This window comes from Orcinus orca, chromosome 17 (genome assembly GCF_937001465.1).
Source record: "Orcinus orca chromosome 17, mOrcOrc1.1, whole genome shotgun sequence".
NCBI lineage: Eukaryota > Metazoa > Chordata > Mammalia > Artiodactyla > Delphinidae > Orcinus > Orcinus orca.
In genome coordinates this window covers 29,047,489-29,061,824 of record NC_064575.1, presented here as the reverse complement: position 1 = coordinate 29,061,824, position 14,336 = coordinate 29,047,489, and the positions used below count along the sequence as shown (strand labels likewise).

The 14,336-nt window shown below is 34.6% G+C and overlaps 1 protein-coding gene and 1 non-coding gene across 3 annotated transcripts in view; both read right to left on the bottom strand.

Annotated features, from left to right (window-relative positions):
- WWP1 (WW domain containing E3 ubiquitin protein ligase 1) overlaps window positions 1–14,336 on the bottom strand; it is a 117,295-nt gene that overhangs the window by 66,448 nt on the left and 36,511 nt on the right. For both annotated transcript variants that reach the window (XM_049700392.1, XM_033439805.2), the window contains 2 exons: window positions 7,440–7,578; window positions 6,668–6,792 (listed from right to left, as the gene is read on the bottom strand). In XM_049700392.1, the coding sequence (XP_049556349.1) occupies window positions 6,668–6,792; window positions 7,440–7,578 (264 nt within the window). The remainder of the gene's footprint in view (window positions 1–6,667; window positions 6,793–7,439; window positions 7,579–14,336) is intronic.
- Window positions 13,588–13,697, bottom strand: LOC117203807 (U6 spliceosomal RNA). Its single transcript, XR_004486704.1, has one exon. It is a non-coding gene; the product is annotated as a U6 spliceosomal RNA (small nuclear RNA).

The following is a 14,336-nucleotide window of genomic DNA, read 5'->3' as shown; positions in this document are numbered from 1 at the left end:
CCTAACTGTTCTGCAGTGGGAGGTTGTTCATAACATCTAGCCTTTCACAATTATAACATGGAAGATTGGGATATAACATTTCTGAGTCATAAAATTGGGAGGACTTATCACATAAATAATTCTCTCTACGTGTGTTGGGAGGGGCTGGAATATGAGGGTATTATTCTATTACAGTATAAACAAGCCAACTCAGACATATTCATCCATTCAATATGTGATTGCCTAGTGTGTGGCGGATAGTGCACTCTGGGAAAGCAGGATAAACCCTGACCAGCCTAAAGCAGACCTCCTCCCTACCATTACTCCACTTATTTCCTTCAATGGACTTACCACCAGAATTGGGGGGGGGGGGCGCAGCGGGGTCCATCTCCCCAACTAAACTGAAGTCTCCAATAGAGCAGAGATCTTATTCAGCTAATTCAGTGATGTATCCTCAGTATCTGACAGAAGGTAGGTGCTTAATAAAATTTAAAATAAACTATTAAGATAGAGCCATCCTCAGGAAACTTACAAGGCAGGCAGTAGCTGATTATTTCCTACCTCCTGGACATTCTTCCTTAGTTTTAATTGGGGAAAAGAACAGTCTGAACCTGAGTTTCTAGGAAGCTACATATATGACTAGACAATTTATTCTTTCATCACGGACTTGTCAAAAACACACACTCTCTCTGTCCCCACAGAAAACAACAGATCTTCAAAAATCTTGGTTTTCAAGACATTTTACAGAATTAGATTTAACTCAGAGTCACATTCTGAAGCTATTTTTTTCTTGCACACAGTATTATCTACTGCTAAGTAACAAATTATCCTAAAATTCAGTCACTTAAAATAACAAGAGTCACTTAATACTGCTCACAGTTTCTGTGGGCCAGGAATTTGGGAGGGGTGGGAAAATCTGCCTAAAGGGTAGCTCGTACACAGAGCTGACAATTTGGGATTGACTGCTGAGAAGAAGCCTCAGTTCCTCTCCACTTGGGCCCCTCTACAGACCTGTGGAGAGTCTTCACAGCAGTGACTTTCTTCCCGGAGTGAGTAATCTAAGAGACCAGGGCAAAAGCTGAAATGTCTTCACTGACCAAGTCTTGGAGGTCATATACCATTACTTCTGCATATTCTATTGGTCATACAGACCATCTCTGTTTCAACGTGGGAGGGGACTACACAAATGTACGAAATAGCAGAAGATAGGAATGTATTATAACAGAATGTATTATATACATTATATAATATAGGAATGTATTATAACAGAATTTGAGAAAAGAACGAGTACATTAGGCTACAAAAGCTTGTAGTAACAATCCCAGGAATAACCAGGTCTTCTGAATCCTAAGTCTTTCTATTATATCATACTATGAGTCAATGTGTTAGGTTCCCATCTTCTATCATGTAACAAAATAAATTTCAGAATTTATAAAAGAAATTAAAGTAAAAATAAAGTAAAAAATGTGGAAGAAAATAGATAACTATTAAATATAAGGACTGGAAAGGATTCTTTGAGAATAATAACAATGGAAAATGAATAAACTTTAATGACTGAAATAATATTAAACTTCTATAAATCAAAACTGGGGACAAATATAGAGGCAAATGATTGGGAGAAAAAACTAAGAGCTTTTATAAATCAGTGAGGAAAAAACGAAATCAATAAAAAATGTACAAAGAACATGACAATCACAAATGATGAAATACGAATGATCAATAAACATCTGACTTTATTAATAGTTGAAGAAATACTCTGGTAAGAAAAATATACATTTTTTTAATCTATTAGTGGGGCGTATATTTCCAAATGGGCACTCTCAGATGCTACATTTTGTGTACAAATTATTGTAACTTTTCAGGAAAGCAACTAGACAGCCATGCATAGCTAGAGGCTTAAAACTGTTCATTCCCTTTCACCTAGTAATTTCAATCCTAAAAATCTTTCTAAAGAACAGAAATGCATTTATCACCAGTAATGAAAAAACTGTTTGTTCAAAACCTTGGCTTAAAATATCTTAGTTTGTGCTGATGCTAAGTGAATTTTAAAAAGAGAACTTAAGACTTAGTAAACTAAACAAATAACTAGTATTGACTAAGTAAATAAGGCTAAAAGAAACTGCTTTAATAAACTTAAATTTGACTATGCTCTGTCTTCTATCATAAATGACACATTTCTCTGCTCTGTTTCCCTACCATTTAATGTAAAGAGATAATTTTCACTGTAAAATCATTTTGGACATAATTCAATTTGAAGTGATTTTAATGGATTTCAAAATACTTTTGTTGACAAAAGCTACTAACACCATAAAAAATAAAAAAATAAAAAAAAAACAGTGCAATTCCAGTGTTTGAAAGGCAGCCATCTGACTCCTCTCTGGAATGTTTAAAGTGGCTCTGTCAGTTTCAAAATTGAAATATAAAATGAAGTTCTGTATTCACTTCAACCTTGGAATTAGCTACACTATTCTTACACTGTTCACCCATGAATATGATGACAAAGATTTTCTCCTGGCCCAAATTCAATTCAGGCTCCTCTGAGGCACCTTCTCCACTAGGCCTCAACCTTGGCCCATAAATACTGCAAACTCTCAGCACAAAAGATTTTATCCACCCTACTCTCCCCAAAGTTAAAAGACTTCTAACAACTCAAGGAGACCCTAGCCAGCCTTGAAAGAATTTACTGTTTGATCAAGGCAACACCTGTGACAGGCCACCCTTTCTAAAAGCATTTATTAAAACAGCTTATAATGGTGGCTCCTTCCTCTGTCCCTTTAAGATGTATATGTGTCTCCTACTCAGGGACCTGAAAGCTATTTGTCTGAAATGTAATCATCAGGAAGGATGGATCTTAGTCAGTCTTAGTCTCTGTGGGAGAATAAAATTCTCAATAATAGAGAAAGCTGGCCTAACTGCATTCACACTGATAACTCTTGTAATTTTTCACTTCCTTAACTCCACTTAGCTTCCATTCACCCCTCTTTCTACTCCTTCATTCTTCCTTTGAAAGGCCCAATTACCTCTGTATAAACTGAAGCTGAGTTCAGATCAAGCTGGACCCTCTTCCTTATTGCAAAAGTATATTACTGATTAAAATATGTCCTTACCACTAGTGTTTGGCTTTTTCTTTGACAACAGAAGGATTTTTCCTTTGCAATTTAAGAAATAGTAGGTTTGAGAGAAAGAAATATACCTCATATATCAGTATCTAATGCTACTGACATAAAAAAAAAGAGCTAAAAATACCACATATTTCTGCAAAGCCAATGAAATAATTTCCATAATTTAGAACAGTGTTCAAGTGATCCCAACACATAACTAACTAAAGGCTGAGGTGCAAATGATGGCTTAAATCCACAGAAATTCTGAGACAAAGTATCAGAGGATTGCATGGGTTTGGACGCCATCCAACTAGGCTTATTACACAAAACAAATTCAGGTTAAGGACTTGAAGGCTCGCTAGGATTTAAATGTGAAGAAGTGAAAGAACTTCCCTAGTAAGTTGCAGTCGGATTTTTACTGGGAAAATACAGATGGTTTTATATTGGATTAGCTGAGAATTTTATTTAAGGCTACGGATGACTGTAACAATTCATACTATACCATGAAGGTTGAAAGTAAATATATTCAGAAAAAAACAACCTATTCAAATGAATTAATCCTCTGCCCTTACCCCAAATATATCAGGAGAAGGGATACATCAAAACATGAACTTATGAGAAAAAATGTCAAGGCCCTGAGTATAGGAAGAAATTAGCCTCATAAATTTGAAGAGAGACATGTTCAAGTGCTAAACCAAGAGGCTGAATCAAAGACAACCAAGGATTATCAATTATGAGTACGTTTATAAATTCTACAGGTTGTCTAGAACCATGTTAACTTCCCATTACTTCTATTCAAAATTAAGCAACTAAGAATAAGAAAACCTGTGCTCTAGTCAAAACTGCAATTACTTCTTGCTTGAGCAATTCACTTAGATTAATTTATTTAATCAGTGAAATAAGTGACTGGGATTAATGCCCACAGGCATTTAAGTCTGCCTTTAAAGCACTATGATTCTACCACAGCTTTAAATTTTTGAAATTAATTTACTTCCCTTTTGTTATAGGCTGAATTGTGTCCCCCCCCCAACCCCATCCCATTCATATGTTTATCATATGTTTAAGTCCTAACCTCTGGTACCTCAGAAGGTGACTTTATTTGGAAACACGATCTTTAAAGAGATAATTAAGTTAAAATGAGGTCATCACGGTGGCCCTAATCCAATATGACTGGTGTCCTTTTAAGAACAGGTAATTTGGATATGGATACACACACGCACAGGGAAGACAATGTGACGATATAAGGCAAAGATGGCTATCTACAAGCAAAGAAGAGAGTCTTCTGAAAAAACCAACCCTGTCAACACCTTGATCTCAGACTTCTAGCTTCCAGAACTGTGAGAAAGTACATTTCTGTTGTTTAGGCCAGCGGTCCCCAACCTTTTTGGCACCAGGGACCAGTTTCATGGAAGACAATTTTTCCACAGACTGGGGGGGTGGGGGTGGGGGTGGGGGTATGGTCCAGGCAATAATGCGAGCCATGGGGAGCAGCAGATGAAGCTTCGTTCGCTCATCCACCACTCACCTCCTGCTGTGAGGCCCGGTTCCTAAGAGGCCACGGACCGCTACTGGTCCGTGGCCCAGGGGTTGGGGACCCCTGGTTTAGGCGACCCAGTCTGTGGTATTTTGGTATGGCAGCCCTGGAAAACTAATACACTTTTCAATTTTCAAAAGAAAAAAAAATTACTGACTGCCTAAGGTGTATAAGATGCTGCTACTACGATTTCTGAAGCCACTGACTTCAGACATGTACGAATGTTTATAAAATTTTGTTTTTCCTCTGAGCATATTCTGCTCAATTAAATCATGAGAGATAGCTTTAAGTTTATACAATTTATAAGAGTTTCAATTCCAAGTATATAGACATTACAACCTTCCTACAAAATTACTTTGGCAGATAAATATTATAATCTTTGTTATGAAGGTTCAGTACAGTCTAATATAACAGATTTGGAAACAATCTAAATGGCAACAGTATGAGCATGGTTTAAAAATTACAGTTTGTGATAAAACATTATGAAACTACTAAATTAGCTTTCAAAGAATACCACTGAATTACACAGAGAAATGCACATGATATAACACTGAGAGCTAAGAAGAACATGAAACTGAGTATGATCTCGATTATTATACACATACACGTGTAGACAAAAATTCATCAAAATATTAGCACTCATTACCTCTGGGTTGTGAGATTATGAGAAATAACTTTTGTACTAGAAAAGAGGTCCCATGCAAAAGCTTAATCCAGAGCAGAAATAGCATATAAATAGTTGAAACCAAATAATCAATTCTGAAATAACATAGGTTAACTGAAATATGACATATTTATACCAATAATGTCATAGAGCCCGGAAAAAAGTACAAATCCAGCCACCATCAGACCAAGCAAGGTACTGTATGCTTACAAGACCTACTACTTATTTCTGTAACCAAGATGAATTGAATGACCAAAAGCCATGACATAGCAGGGAATTAAACTTTTCAGTGCTTAAAAGAAGATTTTTTTTTAAAAATCACTGTACATAAAAACTAGTATGGCTTTTACATTTTCTTGACTCATATAACTCTTTATGTCCAAAAACAGATTTTTCAGTTACACATGAATGTTTTTTTGTTAAAAACTTTCAAAAAATTAACTTATCTTAAAAATTAGCATTTTAACCCTTAACCTAGCACATCTGTTAGGAGTAAGAAAACTTCCAAGGAAATAAGATGAACATAAAGATTTAGAGCGGTATTAGTTTGAGTGAACTATTAGAAACCTAAATATCAAATAATAAATTAGTTAAATCATAAACTATGAGTCCAGTTTTTAATATTCTTTGGATCACACAGTATTTTGAGAATTTGATAAAAGCAATGAACTCTCCTCAGAATCAGAAATACATGTATATATCCCCAAGTTTTTGCATACCATGATAGGGAGTTTACAAATAATTGAAGCTTAAACTACTTTAAGAATCCTCACACTAGAAAAATTTAATATGATGGAAACATAACGCTCATATTATATTTTTAAATGAAAAAAAGAAGAGAATAAACCAGTAGATACAAAGAAGAAAAAAAATTTACATCTATGAATGAGAGACCAAATTATTGGGAAGGGTTATCCTTGGATAGTAAAAATTACAGATAATTTTTATATTCCTCTGTGATTTTCTATATTCTCCATATTTTCTAAAATGAACTAGTTAGATAATAAAAAAAGAAACTTTAACAGTTAGAATTTATTTTGTACAAACAAAATTGTTATTAGCCAAGAAACAAAGTAGAGTAGGTTCAGATAATGATCATTTTTTTCAAGTCTTTATGTATATAATAAATCACTGATGGTCACTGATAACTGGGTATACTCATGGATGGCTGGGATTATTTTGTATAAATTTGTTGGACAGAGAAATGCCAGGGTAAATATTTCCTATTTCATATAATGCTATAAACTTAAAAGCAATCATAGGCAATAAATGAAGTCCTCCTTTATAAATACAAAACTTTTTTTTTTTTTTTGCTTTTGGACTTCAGAATATTTTCAAAGTGTCTAAAATAAACTTTTAAAGAAACAAAGACTAGAACAAAAAACTTACATTTTCTATTGTGTATTAACAGAGCTTGTTTCAAATCTATTGTTGCTCTTCCTAATAAAGCATCTGCTTTTAAAGTGTGATGACTCCAAACTCGAAATTCCAATGTAGTCTGTGGGGTCACATTTCTGTAAGAGTAAAATTATAACAAATATACAGGAGAGTACGGTTTACTTCAATAATTCTGAAAAGCCATAAATTCAGTTTATTTGAGGAAAAAATATTATATGAAACAGTAAACCACATGAATTATAAATAAAAACAAATATTTACTTTCAAGTACATTAGGACTTTAATACCCAGATTAAAAGTTTTTGTAATTAACAAACCAAAGCACCAGCAATACATCAAATGTCTTATTAAGACTTCAAAATAACACAATTTCTACTCGAACTAATACCTAAAGATTTAAGACAGTTGATTGCATTGGTTATAACACTTTTACTATACACAAATTTATAACATTATATTTCAGAAATGCCAAATGATTTTCTACCCTATTTATTTTTATAAGACAATAAGAAAAAATATCGCTATATGGAAAACATTAGTTTGTAAAGCAAAAACAAGGACTACTACGCTTCATTTCTAAATAAAATCAAAGAAACCAAAATTTTTTTCATACTTAAAATTGTCTAGTCACACTAAAAAATAGCATTCCTTACTCTGAAGTCATCTTACCAAAAAAACCCAAAAAATACCACCAAAAGAAAAACATTCCAAGAAGCACACTCTCTTTTAAAAATTTTGCATTCTTTATATACCAGATACTTACACAGTTAGCTGTTCATCCCATTTTGGATTAGAAGAACTACTGGATTTTGCTGTTTTCTTACTTTCTCCATCTACAACTACTTCTGTATATATTGCTGTTCCAAACCAGTTCTTTTTTCTTTTTAGTTTGGCACTAGAAACTAACAGAAACATGATAATCACTAGTGAATATATTTAGCCACAAAGTAGTATAAATCAATAAAAATGGAATTGTGCGTCTTGTGCAACTCAAACTATTTTCACTGGCAGGATGGAGAAACAATATAAAAGGGCTACTGTTAATGCCTGAGAACCATTTGACTTTAACAGCTTTATTGAAGTAATTCACATAGCATATAATTCACCCATTTAAACTGCACAATAGTTTTAATATATTCACAGAGTTGTGCAACCATCACCGTAAGTAATTTTAAAACATATTCATTACCCCCAAAAGAAACCCCATATCATTAAGCAGTCACCCTCCTATTCCATCCCACTTCCTCCCCACCAGCCCTAGGCAACTATTAACCTATTCTGTCTCTATAGATTTGCCTATTCTGGACAATTCATATAAATGAAATGGTCTTTTGTGACTGGCTTCTTTCACTTAGCATACTTTCAAAGTTCATCCATGTTGTAGTATGTACCAGTATTTTCATTCATTTTATTGACAAATAATATTCCACTGTATAGGCATACCACTTTTTATTTATCCACTCAGCAGTTGATATAGACATTTGGGTTGTTTCCACTTTTGGGCTACTGTGTATAATACTGCTATAAACATTCACGTACAAATAGAACTACCATATGACCCAGCAATCCCACTACTGGGCATATACCCTGAGAAAACCAAAATTCAAAAAGAGTCATGTACCAAAATGTTCACTGCAGCTCTATTTACAATAGCCCGGAGATGGAAACAACCTAAGTGCCCATCATCAGATGAATGGATAAAGAAGATGTGGCACATATATACAATGGAATATTACTCAGCCATAAAAAGAAACGAAATTGAGCTATTTGTAATGAGGTGGATAGACCTAGAGTCTGTCATACAGAGTGAAGTCAGTCAGAAAGAAAAAGACAAATACCATATGCTAACACATATATATGGAATTTAAGAAAAAAAAAATGTCATGAAGAACCTAGGGGTAAGGCAGGAATAAAGACGCAGACCTCCTAGAGAACGGACTTGAGGTTATGGGGAGGGGGAAGGGTGAGCTGTGACAGGGCGAGAGAGAGTCATGGACATATACACACTAACAAACGTAGTAAGGGAGATAGCTAGTGGGAAGCAGCCGCATGGCACAGGGATATTGGCTCGGTGCTTTGTGACAGCCTGGAGGGGTGGGATAGGGAGGGTGGGAGGGAGAGAGACGCAAGAGGGAAGACATATGGGAACATATGTTTATGTATGACTGATTCACTTTGTTGTAAAGCAGAAACTAACACACCATTGTAAAGCAATTATACCCCAATAAAGATGTTAAAAAAAAAAAAAAAAAAAAAAAGGAGGGAGGGAACAAGATGGTCAGTAGAGGAAAGGGCTGGGCCTTCAGTAGGAAAAAAAAAAAAAAATTAATATCCAGAATATATAGAGGACACCAAAAATATAACAACAGAAAGACAAACAACCTGATTCAAAAACAAGGGCTTGAACAGACATTTCTCTAAAGAAGATATATGAATGGCCAGTAAGCACATGAAAAAAATGTTCAGTGTCACCAATCATTAGGGAAACGCAAATCAAAACCAAAATGAGATACCACCTCACATCCATTAGAATGGCTACTATCGAAAAAACAGAAACAAGTACTGGTGAGGATGTAGAGAAATTAGAACCTCTGTATACTGTACATATTACCATATCATCCAGCAATTCCACTTCTAGGTATAGACCTAAAAGAATCAAAAGCAGGGTCCCAAAGAGATGTTTGCACACCTATGTTCATAAGAGCTTTATTCACAATAGCTAAAATGTGGAAGCAACACAATTGTTCATCAAAAGAAGGATGAAAGAGCAAAACATGGTATATACATAGCCTTAAATAGGAAGGAAATTCTGCAATATGTTACAACATGCATGAACCTTAAGGACATTATGCTAAATGAAGTAAGCCAGTCACAAAAAGACAAACACTATATGATTCCACTTACATGAGATACTGAGAATAGTCAAAATCACAGAGACAGAAAGTAGAATGGTAGCCACCAAGGGCTGGGGGCGAGCATGGGGAGTTATTGTTTAATGCATGTAGAGTTTCAGTTTTACAAATGAAGAGTTATGAAGATGGATGGTGATGATGGTTGCACAACATTATGAATGTAATTAATACCACTGAATGTACACTAAAAATGGATAAGACGATAAATTTTATGTTATGAGTGTTTTGCAGAGTAAAAAAAAAAAAAAAAAATTGAAAAAAAGAACAGCCCTAGAAGTTAACCAGGTTTTTTCAGGATGCCTGGCAGACACAAGTGTCTTCAATAATCTTATGCATCATGATAGTATTAATACTATTATTATGAGACTGTCCTATGTGTGTGTTGTGAGATAAATAAAATGAGTAGTTATGGAAAAAAAACAAAACAAACAAAAAAAAAACATTCACGTACAAGTTTTTGTGTGGACGTATGTTTTCATTTTCTTGGCATATACCTAGGAGTGGAATTGCTAGGTCATATGGTAACTCTGTTGAATAAATGCCAGGCTATTTTCCACAGTGTCTGTACCATTTTACACACCCAGCAGCAGTGTATAAGAGTTCTGATTTCTCCACATCCTTGCCAACCATTTGAACTTAATACTGAACTGCATCAAGCATCAAGAGAAAGGGAAGTGTCTTCAGATTCAATTTGCCTATGAACTTCTCTGCCAGGTAGAATTCATAACTTACCTATCTGAAATTACATAAACTTTGGCAATTTTTTAAAAAATGCTTTTCCTAGAAAGTTGATTTCAAAAAAAGGAGGAGGTATCTGCCTTTTCAAAGAAAAACTTTAAAATCAAAATGTCACTAGAAGTTAATCATAACCCTTTACAGAAAGTGAATTTTAAACTGAATTTACCTGACTTGGAGGAAGACTTGTTTAATTTAGGCTAAGCATTTGATTTTTAAATAATTTTTACAACTACTAATTCAAATGGGGAATACATACTTGCAGGGAAAAGTAATGACTACCAAGTAGTAATAACTTATCAAGATCACATCTATAATCAACTACCTATGAACACTGTGGGTCTGAGATGAGAAAGGAGAAAGCCCCCTCCATGCCATACATGTACCCCATGTTAAGAATATGAACATTAACAAGCTGATGTAAGCTTCCATTCTACTGTGAGCGAACAGTAATGTAAATCAGTAGTCGCACAAATAAACCACCAAAATAGGATATGAAAAACGCTGCAGCAGAAGTAGAGTATCTGAAATACGGTAGTCCTTAATTCACATTTGAAGAACAGGAAAAGATTCAAAGGAAATACTCTACTTAAGTACTGGCAACATAAAGGAATCAAAGAGTGTTCAATGTTATGTCTGAAGTGTTACTCTCAGGGTCTTGGCAAAACTCACTTCCATCCTTCTCTGTTCCAAACTGCATTAAATTCAACACCATTGAAGTGACAGAAGGCACAGACCTCTCCCAAGAAATCCCCCAATCAAAGTTCTTCACTCCAAATAAAAGTCATTTCCTCAGTATATGCAGGACTTATCTACACACTAGAAGAAGGGGAAGAAGGGGAAGGCACTACTGGATGGTGTTAAAAGCACAGGATATCTTTTCAATAAATGGTGCTGGAACAACTGGACATGCACATGCAAACAAATAAATCTAAACACAGACCTTATACCCTTCATAAAAATTAACTCAAAATGCATCATAGACCTAAATGCAAAACACAAAACTATAAAACTCTAAGATAACACAGGAGAAAATTTAGATGACCTTGGGCATGGCAATGGATGCCATTTTAGATACAACACCAAAGGCATGATCCATGAAAGAAATATCCGATAAGGTGCACTTCATTAAAATTCAAAAATTCTGCGCTATGAAAGACAATGTCAAGAGAGTGAAAACGTAAGCCACAGACAGGGAGAAAATATTTGCAAAAGACATATCTGATAAAGAACTACTGACAAAAAAACACAAAGAACTCTTAAAAGTCAACAGTAAGAAAACAACCCCATGGGCCAAAGACCCTAACAGACACCTCACCAAAGAAGATATATGGATATGCATATGAAAAGCTCAACATCATATGTCATCAGGGAAATATAAACTAAAACAACAATGAGATACCATTACACACCTATTAGAATGGTCAAAATCTGGAACACTGACCACACCAAATGCTGGGGAGGATGTGGAACAACAGGAACTCTTATTCATCGCTGGTGGGGATGCAAAATGGTTCAGCCAGTTCGGAAGACAGTTTGACGGTTTCTTAAAAACTAAACATAGGCTTACCATATGATCCGATAATTGCACTCCTTGGTATTTACCCAAAGGAGTTGAAAACTTATGTCCATACAAAAACCTCCACGTGGATATTTATAGCAGTTTTATTTATATAACTGCCAAAACTTCTAAGTAACCACCATGTTCTTCAGTAGGTGAATGGATAAACGACTGGTATATCCAAACAATGGAATATCATTCACTGCTAAAAAGAAATGTCATCAAGTCATGGAGAGACACGGAGAAAATTTAAATGCATAATACTAAGTGAAAAAAGCCAATCTGAAAAGGCTGTATCTTGCATGATTCCAATTATATAACATTTTGGAAAAGGCAAAACTATGAAGACTGTATAAAGATCAGCGGTTGCTAGGGACTGGGGAAGCATGGGTGAGGGATGAATAGATGGAGCACAGAGGATTTTTAGGGCAGTGAAAGTACTTCGTATAATACTATAATGATGGATACATGTCATTAGACTTTTGTCCAAACCCACAGAATGTACGCCACCAAGTGTGCACCCTACTGTAAACTATGAACTTAGGTGACTATGTAGGTTCATCATTTGTAATGAATGTAGCACTCTGGTGAGGGATGTTGATAATGGGGGAGGCTATGCATGTGTGGGGGTTGGCATATCTGGAAGTCTCTGTACTTTCCTCTCAATTTTGCTGTGGTTCCAAAGCTCCTCTTAAAAAAAAAAGTGTTGGACACATCTGGGTTCATATTTTAACTCTGCCACTTGGCTAGACGTCTGACTTTAAGTAAGTCAATTAACCTCCCTGACCCTCAATTTTCTCATCTGAAAAATAGGGGAACAATAAACAGTACCTGATTCTTAGGATTGGTGAGTGAAGGGGTCCAAAGTACCATTCTTATCAGTGAATGCCTAGCACCCAACAATAGTGACTATTACTCTATAACTATTATGACTTACTGTATAGTATTAACTCTTCTGAGTTAATTGCAGACATATTCAAAATATATCCATTGTATATTTTTAATTGGCACAGTCTTCAATAATACCAGATGCTGGCAGGGTAAGGAAAGTAATTTTTAAAAGCTAATTTTTAATCTCACAAGGAATTCATAACATGCTGGCAAAAATGTGCATATATAATAAATAACGAGAATACTATGATTTTAAATAACCAAAAGATAACCGCATTAATTCAAATAAGAATTCTAATTAGTGGAATACATAAGATAGATTTTATTTTCCTATTTCATGAGTTTCCTTTGGTGTTATACCAGAATATCCTCTATTGTAAGGTTATATAAATATGGGAAATCTATCAGAAAAAGAGTCCTCTGTGCATGTGTTAGAATTTAATATAACAATCCCATTCATAATAATACCACCCCCCTAAAATCTAGTAATAAACATAAGAAATGTACATACATGAAGATAACTATAAAACTTTACTGATGAACATAAAAAACTTGAAGGGAATGACATGATGATCCCTGGATTTAGAAATTTTAACACTGAAAGATTTCAATATCGCCAATTTAATACTTTTTTTTTTTCATTTTACTTTAAACCTTTATTTTTTGAGCAGCTTAGGTTGGCAGCAAAATTGAGGGGGATTTTTCATAAACTCTCTGCGGGAGCACATCCTTTTTCATAAACTCTCTGCGGGAGCACATACGCACAGCCTTCCCTGTTACCAAAGTGGTACCTTTGTTACAACTGATAAACTAAAAATATGGAACACTTCACGAATTTGCATGTCATCCTTGTTCAGGGGCCATGCTAATCTTCTTTACATCGTTCCAATTTTTTTAGTATATGTGCTGCTGAAGCGAGCACTTTAATACATTATTTTTAAATGACCTAAATGAAAACACTAATATTGGGATTTTTGGGGGGCGGGGAGGACAGAGGAGAAGGGAAGAAAACTCTAAAATTCAAATGAAATGTAAAGAAAATTAGAGAATAATAAAGGCATATTTTAAAATGTAAAGTAATAATAGATTTCTCCCCCAATGTATTTCTTAAAAGTACTGTAAAATGAAAATAAAACAGCCTGACTGTGCTATAAGGGCAGAGGTGAAAAGAAAAGAACAAATAAGATGTTAGTACATGATAATGGTAGCATTTCAAATCAATGGGAAAAGATAGATTATTCCATAAATGCTGAAGCGTCTGAAAAGAATAAAGTTAAACCCATAATTCACAGCACTCTTACAAAAATATGATACGTATCATTACATTTTTTAATTTTAAAATTAAACTATTAAGGTACTATAAGACACTATAGTTAAAAAATTATAAATGTGAATATAACAGCCCATTAGTTTTTCAATCTCAAATCTTATCTTCTTATCCATCTTGCACACTTTGTTTCTGTCACTTTCCTGTAGAAAGCCTGAAATCTAGACTAATGAAGATGATAACACTTCTGTGTACTATTAACTCTTATGTACAGCTGCTTCTCTATAGTACACA